This window comes from Schistocerca nitens, chromosome 4, assembly GCF_023898315.1.
Source record: "Schistocerca nitens isolate TAMUIC-IGC-003100 chromosome 4, iqSchNite1.1, whole genome shotgun sequence".
Lineage (NCBI taxonomy): Eukaryota > Metazoa > Arthropoda > Insecta > Orthoptera > Acrididae > Schistocerca > Schistocerca nitens.
The window spans coordinates 109,991,791-110,008,488 of NC_064617.1; the positions used below are offsets into that span (position 1 = coordinate 109,991,791).

Sequence of the window (16,698 nt, forward strand, 5' to 3'; positions counted from 1 at the left end):
ATAAATGAAGGTGATTCAGTATCTAAGCAGTTCACAGAAATCTATGGCATTCCAAGTCATTGGGAGGGTAGAAGGTAGCCAGTCACAGTAATTGATAGCAATGGCATCACATTTTTCAAAAATTTAATTTCACAGCTATTGATCCATAACATTGTATTTAGGGTTCTTATGTCTACAAAACTAAAAGTGACTTTTAGAATTAATGACCAGTGAAATGTTGTGTGGAGTTGAGTTTAAAATAATCTTGTTTGTTGACGTCCTAGACTGTGTTATCTGCTAGCTGAAATTGGTGATGACAAAAAATATTCAATTAGGGTCGCGTATTTCAGTTTCTGTTAATTCCGACACTCATGTTAGCCATGTATCCAAGAGTCTTCATAAAGAGTTGTTTTAGGCTTGGCGGTTGTTTGAGATACTCTGATGAACACTCACCTTTCGATATGCAGATAACAAAGTCAGACTGCATTCAGACTAAAGACAATGCAACTGTCAAAATTCTATTAGCAAATTCTCAAAGTATTTGTAAGAAAGTTCCAAAATTTACTGCATTTCAGGAAAGTTCTCATCCTGAAGATATTCTTGAGACCAGGAGTTGGCTGAAACCCAAAGTAGAAAGCTCTGAGGTATTTAGCGAGTCATAAAACGTATATCAGAAAGACAGATTAGATGCCCTATGAGGGGATTACTCATTGCAGTTGACAAAAGTATTATCTCCTGTGAGATAGAAACTGAGTGTGACAGTAAAGTTATCTGGTCACATATAACAGGTGTAGGTGAAACCAAGTGAATTGTTGGATGTTTGCACAGGCCACTGATTCCACTGTGACAGTTCTAGAGTTATTCAAAGAAAGTCTACAGTCAGTAGCATGTAAATACCCAGATCATGCAATACTACTTGGAGGCAACTTATCGAGTAGCGACTGGGCGCTCTATGGATTCATTGCAGGGTGTACGGACAGAAAGTTCTTGTGAAGTACTTTTGAACACATTTTCTGAAACTGTCTTTGAGCAGCTAGTTCTGCAGCCTACATGCAATGGAAATATCTTTGACACTGGAGCTACAAACAGGCTGGACATTATCAGTTACATCAGTATAGTGATAGGGATTAGTGATCATGATGTTATCATAGCAACTGCGGCTACTAAAGTTAATAAATCTGTCAAAAAGGCTAGGAGAGTGTTTTTGCTAGAAAGAGCAGATAAAAAGTTGTTAGCATCTCACATAGACAATGAACTGATATCAATTAGTTACAGAATGATGTACATGGAGGAATTATATGATGGTCATAGAGGAATTATGGACAAAGTTTAAACAGACTGTAAATCATGCTCTGGACAAGTATGTGTCTGTGGAAAAGACCCATCATGGTTGAACAACAAAACTTGCATAAGGGTGAGGAAGAAAAGTCAGTTACACTCTTAGTTCAGGAGTGCATAGATTAGTAGAGATATGTGTCTCTGTGAAAAGATCCATGCATGAAGCATACAACAACTACCACTGTCATAACTTAGCAAAAGATCTGGCTGAGAACCCGAGAAAATTCTGGTCTATTGTAAAATAACTAAGCATTGGTGTGGCAATAGAAGATAGCAAAAGGAAAGCTGAAGTTTTAAATTTTGTGTTTAATAAATTATTCATGCAGGACAATCATACAAACATACTGTTCTTTTGACCATTGCAGACAGTCCTCTGTAGACAACGTAGTAATAAGCATTTTTAGCATAGAGAAACAATTGAAAGAGTTAGTAATATATAAATTGCCAGGTCCAGATGGAATTCCATTTCAGTTTACAAAGAGTACTCTATGGCATATGCCCCATTTGGACCAATATTCTTAACGTCAGTTTGCTGCAGAATTCTTGAACATATTCTGAGTCAGAATGTAATAAAATATCCTGGAGACTTAAAAACTTATGCTCACGAATCAGAAGAAACCATCGTTCATGTGAACCTCAGCTTTCTCTTTTCTCATGTGATATACTGCCAACTGTGAGTGAAGGGGCAACAGGCACATTCAATAATTCTAAATTTCCAAAAAGCATTTGGCACAGCGCCCCACAGCAGAGTTTTAATGAAAGTACAAGTGTATGTAGCAGATTCCCAGATATGTGAGTGGCTTGAAAGCTTCTCAAGTAATAGAATCCTATATGTTGTCCTTGACGGTGAGTGTTCATCAGGGAAGTGTAATAGGACTTCTATTATATGCTATATATATAAATGGTCTGAGCAGCAATGTGCGGTTGTTTGCTGATGATGCCGTGGTGCATGAGAAGATGTCAAAGTTGAGTGGCTGTAGGAAGATATAAAATGACTTAGACAAAATTTCTAGTTGATGTGATGAATCGTAGTTAGCTCTAAATGTAGAGAAATGTGAGTTAATGTGAATGAGTAGGAAAAACAAACCCATAATTTTCAGATACAGCATTAGTAGTCTCACTATTGACACAGTCACGTTGTTTAAATATCTGTACATAACATTACAAAGTGATATGAAATGGAACAAGCATGTGAGGATTGAGCTGGGAAAGGTGAATAGTTGACTTCAGTGTACAGGGAGAATTTTAGGGAAGTCTGGTTCATCTGTAAAGGAGACCACATACCAAGCGCTAGTGTGATCCGCTCTCAAGTACTGCTCGAGTGCTTGGATTAAAGGATGACATTGAAGCAATTCAGATTTGTTACTAATAGGTTCAATCGACACACAGGTACTACTGAAGTGTGTCGGGAACTCAAATGGGAACCCCTAGATGGAGACGACATTCTTCTCAAGGAATATTATTGAGAAAACTTAGAGAACTGGCATTTGAAGCAGACTGCGGAATGATTCTGCTGCTGCCAACATGCATTTTGTGTAAGAAACACAAAAATAAGATAGGAGAAATTAGGGGTATATGGTGGCATATGGACAGTCTCTTTTCCTTGCTCTATTTGTGAATGGAACAGGAAAGGAAATGACTAGTAGTGATACAGTGTACACTACACCACACACTGTACAGTGACTTTCAGAGTATGTATATTGGCAGTAGGTGTAGACTTAGATGTAGGTAGTAACTGCCATGGGCGTTCACAGATATTTTTCTGTTGACAGGGGGGATAAAAAACTCTAAAATTGCCAATTCTTGTATGTCAGTTTCGAGATGTATCATACCCTGAGAGTTACTTTTTATAGGTAACACAAAAAACTTTTTATATGCAAGAGGATTGTTGGTTATCCTGCAGGCAGCGCCAGCTTCCTCCCATAACCCTACTATACTATCTCTTTTCCTCTACATCCCATGCCTCCTTACACCTACCACACACCCCACTAGATTGCTGGGCACGTCAAGCACTGTTTCAGTTGAGCCTTAGACACTGGCCATGTGTGTGCTGGTTGTGCTTGTGTGAATATGTGTGTATTTTCTGCTCTGAGAGAAGAACTTTGTACCAAAGCTCAAATATTTTAGCAGTCTTTTTTCATTGTGTCTATCTGTGACTGTGCCTCCTCCATGTGGAGAGTAGTAATCCATCCTTTCCATATTGTTGTTGTCCCATCCAGTATTTTCCATTTTTTAAATAAAATGCTCTACTCCAAGCTCCAGGGGGAGCAAGTACCCCCCTTGCTCACGTTTTGGGTGTTCATGGGAATCACATGTTCTGTGTGGGCAATAAAATTAGGAGAAACAGTAGTTACAATTTTCTTTGCTTGTATTTTACAATTGTATTATATGTATCACGATTATACGGATTTAAACATGTTATGGAAATAGTTTTGTTTATGCGCAAAGCAGTTACACAAAAACAGACTAATTTTTAACAATTGTTGTTGTCTTCAGTCCTGAGACTGGTTTGATGTAGCTCCCCATGCTACTCCATCCTGTGCAAGCTTCTTCATCTCCCAGTACCTACTGCAACCTACATCGTTCTGAATCAGCTTAGTGTACTCATCTTTTGGTCTCCCTCTATGATTTTTACCCTCCACGCTGCCCTCCAATACTAAATTGGTGATCCCATGATGCCTCAGAACATGTCCTACCAACCGATTCCTTCTTCTAGTCAAGTTGTGCCACAAACTTCTCTTCTCCCCAATCCTATTCAATACTTCCTCATTAGTTATGTGATCTACCCATCTAATCTTCAGCATTCTTCTGTAGCACCACATTTCGAAAGCTTCTATTCTCTTCTTGTCCAAACTACTTATCGTCCATGTTTCACTTCCATACACTCCGTACAAATACTTTCAGAAACGACCTCCTGACACTTAAATCTATACTCGATGTTAACAAATTTCTCTTCGTCAGAAACGATTTCCGTGCCATTGCCAGTCTACATTTTATATCCTATCTACTTCGACCATCATCAGTTATTTTGCTCCCCAAATAGCAAAACTCCTTTACTACTTTAAGTGTCTCATTCCCTAATCTAATTCCCTCAGCATCACCCGACTTAATTCGACTACATTCCATTATCCTCGTTTTGCTTTTGTTGATGTTCATCTTATATCCTCCTTCCAAGACACTGTCCATTTCGTTCAACTGCTCTTCCAGGTCCTTTGCTGTCTCTGGCAGAATTACAATATCATCAGCAAACCTCAAAGTTTTTATTTCTTCTCCATGGATTTTAATACCTACTCCGAATTTTTCTTTTGTTTCCTTCACTGCTTGCTCAACGTACAGATTGAATAACATCGGGGAGAGGCTACAACCTTGTCTCAATCCCTTCCCAACCACTGCTTCCCTTTGATGTCCCTCGACTCTTATAACTGCCATCTGGTTTCTGTACAAATTGTAAATAGCTTTTCACTCCCTGTATTTTACCCCTGCCACCTTCAGAATTTGAAATAGAGTATCCCAGTCAACATTGTCAAAAGCTTCCTCTAAGTCTACAAATGCTAAGAAATTGATATTTTTACTCTGGTAAGTGCCCAGCATCTGAATACGTGGATGGGATCCTCTTTCCAGTATATCCTGCTCTCTCACAGTCCTTCTGGTCTAAGCCTCCACTAACCTGTTTCCCTGCCTCACCTGGCCTTTTTCCTTCGTTCTTCTGTCCACACCACTCCTTCCCTGTTGAGATTATACACTGTGCCTTCTCCTACCACTCAATCCCCCTGCCCCTCCACATGTTGGCATTCTCTCTCTCTCTCTCTCCCTCTCCCCCTCCCTCGCTCCTCCCCCATCTCCCCCACTTCCCCCTTGTCCACCTTCTCCCTTTCTCTCATTCACAGATAACCAATAGTCAGTCTTGCTGTAGTTGCAGATGTATATGCCCCTTTGTGTGTGTGTGTGTGTGTGTGTGTGTGTGTGTGTGTGTGCGCGTGCGCTTGTGTGTTTGTATGTAGTTTGTGTTTGTGAATGTGAATACTTTTGCTAGAGAATGAGCAAGAGCTTGAAAGCTAGTGTGAATATTTCGTCTTTTATGTGTTTCTAGGTATCATGCAATAGACAGTTGCAGGTGATTGGTTTTGTTTTCTTTATTTTACTTATCAAAGTGGGGAGGTGCCTCAAACTACCCAGCTACCCCTTCCTCAACTCATGCTTCCTTTCCTAACCCTCCCATGCAAAGTGCAAAAAATGGAGCAATCAGAGCTTCACTGATAAGTGGTGGCTCAATTCAGTCACTGGAAAGGTTTACTCTAGTTGTGTTTCTCTCTACCTTTTTTTCACACTGTCTGAAAGTTATGTCTTAAATGTAGTTGTCCAGTATAGATGGATGTGATGAATATGTGAAGGGTATTAATAACTGTGTGTGGGTCATTTATTTATTGTGGAGAAAGGGAGTGGATGAAACTGAGGCAGTGTACAGCCTACTTCTTTCATAAAATAAAAGTATTTACTGAGTGTGATGTTACAGTGTGATGATGTTACTATGTGGCTACCATCATATGCCATCTCATTAAATGAGATCTGTTTATAAGTTTTGGAATACTCTAAAGGATGGTCAGTCTGCTTATCAGGAACTCAATGCTGCCACCTGAAAATACCAGTCAAATTGTTGCAATACCTGTTTTTATGTTACCTGGGATTAGCCAAGCTGGGTTGTGTTGAAAATGTCATCTGTGGAGGTTTTGGTAGAAAAATGCTGTTGAATCCTTACATCACTGTTTCACATTTACACTTTGTTGTACTACATTTTTCGCACTTAAAGGAAGTGAATCTATTGCAATTACCTTATCAAGTGCAATGACCATTTTTTTTGTACCCTTATGATTCTGACACATTTGATACTTACATTGCAAAACATTACCTTTTATTTGTAGTAGAGCATACGATTCCTCTGTTCTGAGCTTGAAAACCTTAGGGATGGTTTTAGATCCTTCATTACATACTTTATTATTCCTTCACAGTGGTCTTAACAAATGGCACATTTCACCTCCCTGTCTTCTTCAGAGATTCTGTTTCGAGCCTTCTTCCTTTACTACTTTTAATTACTCTCTTATTTGTATTTCTTTTGTGTGACTAATGTTTGTCATTTAACATACATTTTTTTTCTTTTCATAAAGGCTGTTATTTCCACCCTCTAGTTCATGTTAATTCTTACTGTTACCTTTCATTTTAAAATTGTCAGTTTTCAGCTGGACCACAGGACTCTCTCAACCCCCCACCCCCCCCCCCACCCCCCCATCCCCCGCCCAGCCCCCTCCTCCCATCCCCCCACCTCCATCTCTGCAGCTCTCATCTTTGATCTACCAAGTGCTTGCAACTCAGGAATGTAAGCCCAACTGTTAAAGACAATTGTTGTGTCTGAATTTTACCTGCCTCTCTCAATTGATCTTTGGTTTAGAATGCCTTCCCATATCCTTCACATGTAGAGATTTAATGTGTGTGTCTTATTTCCTACATAAATTTTCTGACATTTTTAAAGATGGTTGAAGTTTTGTTATTATGTTTCTGTCATCTTTACTTTTTTTCTGATTTTTATAATTGGTGTGCTTCACTTTCGTGTCAAATGTGCTATACTCTGTGTGTGTGTGTGTGTGTGTGTGTGTGTGTGTGTGTGTTCATAGAGAACAGTACAGCTGATTACAATATAACTGTTTCTTTTTATGTTCAGTGCCTTTGAAAAAGAAATTTTATTGTCTTCAGCTGCTGTCAAGATATTCTGTAAAGTGTCATATTTATGACCATATTTGACATATCTTATCTCTTTTTTTTCAGACTGTGTAGGGGCACCAAAAATCATCAATGCCCGCTTAAGCTGCAGAATTGGCAGGTAAATGAAAACTCTCTGCTGTGTCTCTGATTCATTATCCTAACTGCTTTTGGCTTTAGAGGTTGGTACAAAAGAATTGGGAATTTAGAAGAAAAATAAAAAATGAATGAATCGACGGATGGATATCATGGTCTGGAACTGTGTTGCACACAATTTATGTAGACAGCTATACTGTAACAAATATACACGGTTTCTATGTATCTTGCGTTAAAAGAAGAATGCCAACACACCATTCTAAAAGTGTTCACACACTTGTGAAGATAGTCTAGGTCAATGAAATAGTAGCAGTGGAATCACTAAGAAGAAAATTATTATGTAAGGCACATTTTGAACAAAAAATTGTTTCTTTGGATGATAAGGGAACTTTAAAGGAAAGAAATGTTTTATGAAGTTTACACATGATTGAAAATTGGGGGCATATCAGTAGAGGCAAGAAGTTTCTAGGAAAGACAGACACACTTTTACTGAAAGCAGCCTTTATTACTAGTGACAGTCAATTAATAATATTTTTAAGAGAAAATGCAGCATGCTGATCAAATGGCACTGGAGAACAAATGATACATTATATCCACATCAAAAAAGTTTTTCATCACCTCGGTTCGGAGAGTTCCAGAACCTGTACAGAAAATTGGTATAAGAATCAACATAAACATCATATCTGCCCTTTTTATTGCTCATGAAAATCACACATTGCATGTTGTACCATCATACAGCAAGACCTACAGAGGTGGTGGTCCAGAATGCTCTACACACTGGTACCTCTAATACCCAGTAGCACGTCCGCTTGCATTGATGCATGCCAGTATTCGTGGCATACTATCCATAAGTTCATCAAGGCACTGTTGGTCCAGATTGTCCCACTCCTCAACAGTGATTCGGTGTAGATCTCTCAGAGTTGTTGGTGGGTCACATCGTCCATAAACAGCCCTTTCCAATCTATCCCAGTCATGTTCGATAGGGTTCATGTCTGGAGAACATGCTGGCAACTCTAGTCGAGCGATGTCATTATCCTGATGGATGTCATTCACAAGATGTGCACAGTGGGGGTGGGAATTGTCGTCCATGAAGATGAATGCCTCACCAATATGCTGCCGATATGGTTGCACTATCGATTGGAGGATGGCGTTCACATATCGTACAGCTGTTACGGCGCTTTCCATTATCATCATTGGCGTATGCTGGCCCCACATAATGCCAGCCAAAACAGCATGGAACCTCCACCTTGCTGCACTCACTGGGCAGTGTGTCTAAGGCTTTCAGCCTGACCAGGTTGCCTCCAAACGTGTATACGACAATTATCTGGTTGAAGGCATATGCAACACTCATCGGTGAAGAGAACATGATGCCTATCCTCCATTCAGCATGTTGTTGGGCCCCTCTGTACTGTGCTGCATGGTGTCGTGGTTGCAAAGATGGATTCGTCGGGAGTGAAGTTGCACATCATGCAGCCTATTGAGCACAGTTTGAGTTGTAATGTGACATACTGTGGCTGCACAAAAAAACATTATTCAACATGGTGGCATTGCTGTCAGGGTTCCTCCAAGCCATAATCCTTAGAAAGCGATCATCCACTGCAGTAGTAGCCCTTGGGTGGCCTGAGTGGGGCATGTCATTGGCAATTCCTGTCTCTCAGGATCTCCTCCATGTCTGAACAACATCGCTTTGGTTCCCTCCGAGACGCCTGGACACTGCCCTTCTTGAGAGCCCTTCCTGGCACAAAGTAACAATGCGGACACGATCAAACTGCGGTATTGACCGTCTCGGCATGGTTGAACTACACACAACACGAGCCGTGTACCTCCTTCCCGGTGGAATGACTGGAACTGATCAACTGTCGGACCCCCTCCGTCTAATAGGCCCTGATCATGCAAGGTTGTTTACATCTTTGGGTGGGTTTAGTGACATCTCTGAACAATCAAAAGGACTGTGTCTGTGATACAATATCCACATTCAACATCTATCTTCAGGAGTTCTGAGAACCGGGGTGATGCAAAACTTTTGCTGATGTATGTATATAGGGCACTCAGAAAGTTTCATTTTGAGGACATTGGTGCAGCATACATGCAACATAGTGCGACTCTGACACACACAAGCACTGATATGTAGACAAAGGATTATTGTGGCATTCATGTCTTTCTGACGTTTGTGCAGTAAATGCATGTAGTGATGTTATTACCAAATGTTTCAATACAGGACCAATGTGCTGTTATTCTTTTCTTGGCTGTCGAAGGACAAACACCAGCAGACATCCCTTGGAGAATCAAGAATGTTTATGGGGCAGCATGTCTCTTGAAAACCACCATTGTGGAATGGTATGCCAAGTTGCATGTAGCAAGGGGTGCTGCTGCTTCATGATAACACATGTCCCCATATTGCAAATGTTGTAATGCAGAAGTTATGCCAACTCAAGTGGGAGACACTTGAACACCCATCCTATTGTCTGTCTTGAAAGGTTGATGAGTCCTATCGGACAGGCAATTACTTCTTCACACAGCAGGACAAAGTGTTTTACCAAATGGGTATCTCCAACCAGGTGTGTTGGTGCTATAATTACCTCATTGCTCATGGTGATTTTGCCTGACTGGCATACTTGTTCTGGACTGCACGATTGTCAAACAGAAACTTTTTGATTGCCTCTTATAGATAAAAAACTGATAGGAAGTGCAAAGTGCAAAAGCTTCAAATTTTAGACAGAACATCACAAATATTTTGTATGTTTTATTGTATCATACTTTCGTGTGGCAATTTCATTCAACAACCTAAACCCATTGGGATATTTCCGTATTAGAGTCTATCTAGACAGCAGCAATGCAGTTGTGGTGATATTTGTATTTGATGGTGAGGCACATAAACATTTTGCAGCCTGGCATAATGAAAGGATTGGGGTGTACGAGGGGCGTTCGAAAAGTACGTGCAAAAATAAAAACTACTTACATGTTTGGGGTAAACCTTTTTTATTTTTGACATAGTTTTATTTTAGACTTATATACTTCATCCAACACTGTTCTAATTTGTTGACCCCTTCCAAATAATAGGAATTATCCAAGTCTGCAAAATAGCTATTAGTTGCTGCAGTCACTTCCTCATTTGAATAAAATCTTTGTCCCGCCAGCCATTTCTTCAAATTGGGGAACAAATAGTAGTCCGAAGGAGCCAAGTCTGGAGAATAGGGGGGATGTGAAACAAGTTGGAATCCTACTTCCAATAATTATCCAATAATCCAATAATTATCCATGTTTGGAAAATAGCTATTAGTTGCTGCAGTCACCTCCTCGTTCGAATAAAATCTTTGTCCCGCCAGCCATTTCTTCAAATTGGAGAACAAATAGTAGTCCGAAGGAGCCAAGTCTGGAGAATAGGGGGGATGTGAAATGAGTTGGAATCCTATTTCCAATAATTTTGTGACCACAACTGCTGAGGTGTGTGCTGGTGCGTTGTCGTGATGGAAAACGACTTTTTTGTGTCCAGTCGCCGGCATTTTTCTAGCAGCTCAGTTTTCAAACAGTCCAATAATGATGAATAATATGCACCTGTAATAGTTTTAGCCTTTTCCAGATAGTCAATGAGGATTATCCCTTGTGAATCCCAAAAGACAGTCACGATAATCTTTCTGGCCGAAGGAATGGTTGGGTTGGGTTGTTTGGGGGAGGAGACCAAACAGCGAGGTCATCGGTCTCATCGGATTAGGGAAGGACGGGGAAGGAAGTCAGCCATGCCCTTTCAAAGGAACCATCCCAGCATTTGCCTGGAGCGATTTAGGGAAATCACGGAAAACCTAAATCAGGAAGGAATGGTCTTCGCATTTTTGGTGCAGATTCTCCCTTGGTAACACATTGTTCAGATTGTTCCTTGGTCTCAGGAGTATAGTAATGTATCCATGTTTCATTCACTTTGACAAAACGATGCTTAAAGTCCTACGGATTCTTCATGAACAGCTGCATACCATCCTTCCAACATTTCACACGATTTTGTTTTTGGTCAAGCGTGAGCAATTGCGAAACCCATCTTGCAGATAGCTTTCTCATGTCCAAATGTTTATGCAAAATATTATGTACCCATTCATTCAAGATGCCCACAGCACTAGCAATCTCATGCACCTTAAATCTTCTGTCATCTGTCACCATATCATGGATTTTATCAATGATCTTTGGAGTCATAACCTCCACAGGATGTCCAGAGCCTTCAGCATCACTTGTGTCCATATGGCCACTCCGAAAATTTTGAAACCACTTATAAACTGTTCTAATCGAAGGTGCAGAGTCACTGTAATGTTTATCAAGCTTCTCTTTAGTCTCCTGAGGCATTTTGCCTTTGATAAAGTAATGTTTAATCACCACATAAAATTCTATTTTGTCCATTTTTTGACAATCACTCGACTTCCTTGATTCACACAAATGCCAAACACAAAGAAATAGACCAATATGGCTGAAACTTGGTGTGCATTCTTTCCAAAGATGCTACTAACTAAACATGACCTCAATATGTGCCGGTGGTACCATCTCTTGGACTTTGCACGGAGTTTTCAAATGCCCCTCGTATAAGACTAGGAGAGCAAGAATCTTTTTACCTGCTCCACACATTGCTCCTGCTTATTGTGCTCCTTTGCTTTGGAGGTATTTTTTAAAGGGTTTCCATCTGTAACCTGGAGAGCATTGTGTTTTGAGAGTAGGGCTCAGGGCAACTACAGTATAAAATGCTGTTCATATTGAGAAACAGCTACACGTGGAAATATTGTGAAAATATTACCGATTTTTTAAACTGCAGTTTTAAACTCACTCAAACAAAAGTACCTTAAAGTGTGTGTGTGTGTGTGTGAATTTTGCTTTCTTTTCAGTTTAGGCAGAATCAAACAATGGAATGAGTAGTGTCATGTGATACAATGAAACATACAATATTATGGAAAGGAAAGTTGCTACTCACCATATAGTGGAACTGCTGAGTTGCAGATAGGCACAACAAAAAGACTCTCACAAATAAGTTTTCAACCAACAAGGCATTTGTCGAATATTGATGACAGACACACACACACACACACACACACACACACACACACACACACACAGACACACACTCCCATGTGTGGCTTCAGCTGCCAGACTCTGTGGTCATTTGTGCAAGAATTGTGTTTGCGTGAGTGTGTGTGTCTGTGTGTGTGTGTGTGTGCCTGTCGTCTGTTTTGGACAAAGGCCTTGTTGGCTGAAAGCTTGTTTGTGGTTATGCCTATCTGCGACTCAGCATCTTCACTATATGATGAGTAGCAAGTTTCCTTTTCCTAATATTTTTACATTCCATCCTGGATTTTCAATTATTTTATAAAACACACAAAATATCTGTGATCTTTTTATCAATTTAGTGCTTACATGATTAGGTTTTATGCATATTTCTCAATATTCTGTAGTATTGTACATGTGATGAACAAAATCTGTTTTTTATTTAGTGGATGCAGGGCAAACTGCTACCGAGAATACCAGTTTCCCAGTGGGCAGACACAGTTGTTCCTTACTTGTGTGGATGGAAAGTGGCAAGTAGAGAATACCGAATGGGAAACAGTGCCCAACTGTGAGCGTAAGTACATATGTCAATATTTCAGTTCCTGTCTGTACTTTTTGCATTTGTGACAGTACTCCATTTCATTGTTCATTGTATATGTTACAATTGCGTTTGGTAAGGTAATAATTTGAAGAAGTGCAGTGAGTAGTGCAAATGACATAAATTCATAACAGTGTTCTCTATGGATGCCATTATAACAAGCAAGAACTACTTGTATCTCACTAAACTCATTATACTGAAATACACAAAAATAAAGTTTAAGTATATTGTGCATGCGTAATCTGCTTAGAAAGTGAACACTTCTGTGGGCTAAGTAAATGTTTCAATTGCTTTCAACATGTATTTCAAGTTTCCCTCCAACAAATATTTTTCTTGCATACTGTGTTTGTTTCTCACCCTGTAAAATCATGCCATGCCACTTAAAATGTGGTTCTGTGGATATAGTTACAATAATGGATAAATTTTACTCTTTTCAGTATTTACAGTTTTTTGGAGGAAACATGTACAGTAGAGTACTAACCCACTTTTTTTAAACAATTTCCTAATTATTCTTATATAAACCAAGAAATAAAAAAGTGGGAGCAGATGATGGATGAGGTCTTGTTTATGAACGGTCATAAAAACAGGATTATATCAGACATAACAATGTACATGAAAGCATTAAAAACTAGCAGTATCAGAGATAAGAATAAAAGAAAGTGAACTGGTAAAATGAGTGTGTAAACAGAAAAACTTAAAAAGCAGAATGATGATTTTTAGCTTATGTGAAAAACTTAGGTACACTGTTGGAATCTATTGGAAGAGAAGACAGTGTAATTGGTGGCAAGGTGACAGGTTTGAGTCCATATCTGGCACACTGTTTTAATGTGCCAGAAAATTTTCAATGTAATGTTGTTCTTGGGGAATATATATTGAAATGATTTTGGATGAACTAAACATGATTGTTGTTTACCTGGCCCATCAATCATTAAAGAGGAGATATAAAATTCCATATGAAACTTGAAAGACAACAAAGCTGCTGTTGCAGACAAAATCCTGTCAGTGATAATGAAATTTATAGATGAACGAGACATTGCAACCCTTCATAAAATATTTAATATTATATATGAAATGAATTGCTAACCCCGACAATGGTTTGATCCGTTTGAGGAAAGGTTTCATTCCACCAGGCTGTATTTTAAAATTATACTTTATTAAGCTATACTAGTTTTGAGTGTGGCTCATTTTTAAGTGCATCTATTACAGATGTGAGTACAGTAATAATATTTCTGAAAATTAAATATTGAAGTATATGTAAGAAACATGAAAGAGCTACAAGTGACATCACACTTTTACTGTAGACAAAATGAAGTACAAATGTATAATAGTCATAGTGCTTATTAATAACTGTTCCATAAAAAAAAATATTTTTCTGTTCTATATAGATTATGAAAAAGCTTTTAATTGGATACAGTATCAGAAACTAAAACTAAACTAAAAACTTGACATAGATGAAAAGGACACCTTTTGTATCAAACCAAACAGTGAAGGTAAAATCAGGTAATGATGTATACAACTGAATACAAACCAAGCAAGGACTAAGAAGCAATTTTTCAAGTTTCTTTTGAAGACACATAACTAGAAGTTGTGGTAAATGGAAACTGGTTCAACAAAATCAATTATGCTGATTATGAAGTCCTGATCGCTTGCATTATACATATAATTTCCAATAACTGGTAAATGCAGTAGGAGAATGCAGTAAATCAGTGGACCTTAAAATCAAAATCAAATCTACAAAATCCATTATCATTTAAAAAAACTTACTTAAAAATTGTGACATAACATTTAATGCACTGCCCTTGGAAACAGCCAGTATGTTTTACTTTCAAGGCACATGATTTTACAGAGAATTCTTACATGTGGGTACAAATTCTTTCCATAGCAGCAGTAAATAATAGGAACTCATCATGTAAATAAGAAACTTAATCTGCACTCCTGGGAGACTATATTTTTGCACAGTATTGATGATTATAATTAGTTGTTTTGTATACAGTAAAATAATCTCTCTCTCCCTAATTTCTGCTTGTTGCCTGCTGCTACTATGCTTTAATATGCACAAAACTGAATAATAGTTGGATTCTCACCAATGTAGGCAATGCAAATATGATTAAAATTGGTGTCTATTGCTTCAATCAATTAAAAAATAAGAGTGCACTTCTTGATTTGCTTCTGCTCTACCAGACTGCCACAGCAAGAGAGATCAATCTTCATCTTTAGTAGTCACACTTGAAAATCCCTCATCAGCAGAGATATAATTTATGAGCACCTAATTAACTGCAAAAAATATGAAACAAAAAATAATAAATGTATAGTGCTATCCCTAACTGAAAACTAAACAGACTGCATTATGTCACGCTGAGAGGAGATGTGTGATATGGCAGTGTCAGATGCACAGAGAGAATAAGGCTATGTAAGAGAGCATTATTGAGGACTGTTGTTCATAATTCGAAACTAGTTCCAAAATGAGAAGCATTGTTACTGATAGCTTGTGTTGTGGAAGTAATATCTGTGGGAGCTCCTGCATTCTTTTAAGAATCCACTGAAATAGGAAGCTGGAATCTGTTTTTCTTTTCCTCTCTCTCTCTCTACTTTCTGACTACTCTCTTTGTCTCTCTCCATCACCAATGCCCTCTCTCTCTCTCTCTCTCTCTCTCTCTCTCTCTCCCTCTCTCTGCCACACTCATCTTCCCACCCTTTTCTTTATCGCTTTCCTCTCCTCTGCATTCCTCCCTTCTCTTCCTTCCTTTGTATTTCACCCTCCCTTACTCTTCCTCCACTTCCTTTTATCTCCTTATTGCTCCCCTCCTCATCCCTCTCTTTCTCCCACTCTCTCCCTCTTCCCCTCTCCTTCTCCCTCCTCTTTCCAATTTGTAGCAGTAACAGTGAACATACTAAGGACAGTCTCACAATACGTAAGTTCATTTATGGAATTCGTTATTAAAGATCAGCCATAATGTAAAAATTTAGAAATGTAATGCTAGGAACAAGAATGGCTTCCACTATTCACAACATAACCTTTTTGTATTGTTTCATTTGTATGTTAGGCTGGTGCCAGACTTCAGTCTATTGCCAGGCTACTGGAAAATGCAGCCAGTCTTCAAAGACTCCCTGCAGATAGTTTTCATCCATTTCAAAATAAGACTGCAGTCCGTGGTACCTAGTAGGACTCACAGGGGCTATTGGATGTATAAAGGGAAGGGTGGCATGAATGGCCACAAGTTTGTTGGACTCGCAGAAGAGCTACAAGAAAGAAAGAAAAAAAAAATGAATTGGCAGATTCTTGCAAGTAGTTGAAATTATGCTGTGAAATTCTACTTGTAAAATTTCAAGAGCCAGTATTACATGAAGGATGTATAGATATTCATGTGTTGTAGTAACTGTTGTGACTAATAAAGTTTTTTGTAACTGACATTGTACCATAATTACAGCCATTACTCCTGCATTCCACATGCGATTGGAATGGTCAGAACCCCCACTATGCGGTATTATGCTGAGTACCTTTTGCCATGCCTTTCACAGTGGTATGTAAAGTATGTGTGTGGATGTGGAAGGGAGCAAAATAGGTATTCGTATAAACATTGTGGATTAAAGGTACTGCAGTGAAAGCAGTTGTAAAAGTAAAATTGATATCATTTTTGCTTGTACTCCTTAGATGAATTTCTGGATGTTCCCAATTGCTAAATTTAAGAGTGGATTAAGATTAACATGAGACTCAGTCATTTAACTAACCAACATTAGGCAATATATTACATGAGTATTTGAAAACAAACTGAACTTGATTCATGTAACTTGTATACCTATATAATCAAACTATAATTAAACAAATGCGGCTGACATCACTATACTTCTTCAGCCCATATTGCCCAATAATTCTTTAAAATATTATTTTCCTTAGTTTTACATCCATTGCATCATAATGT

At 38.7% G+C, this 16,698-nt stretch overlaps 1 protein-coding gene across 1 annotated transcript in view; it reads left to right on the forward strand.

The window, feature by feature from the left end:
• Positions 1–16,698, forward strand: part of LOC126251888 (hemocytin) — a 541,167-nt gene that overhangs the window by 45,273 nt on the left and 479,196 nt on the right. Inside the window, exons 3-4 of the mRNA XM_049952591.1 lie at positions 7,135–7,189; positions 12,627–12,754. Of these exons, the coding sequence (XP_049808548.1) occupies positions 7,135–7,189; positions 12,627–12,754 (183 nt within the window). The remainder of the gene's footprint in view (positions 1–7,134; positions 7,190–12,626; positions 12,755–16,698) is intronic.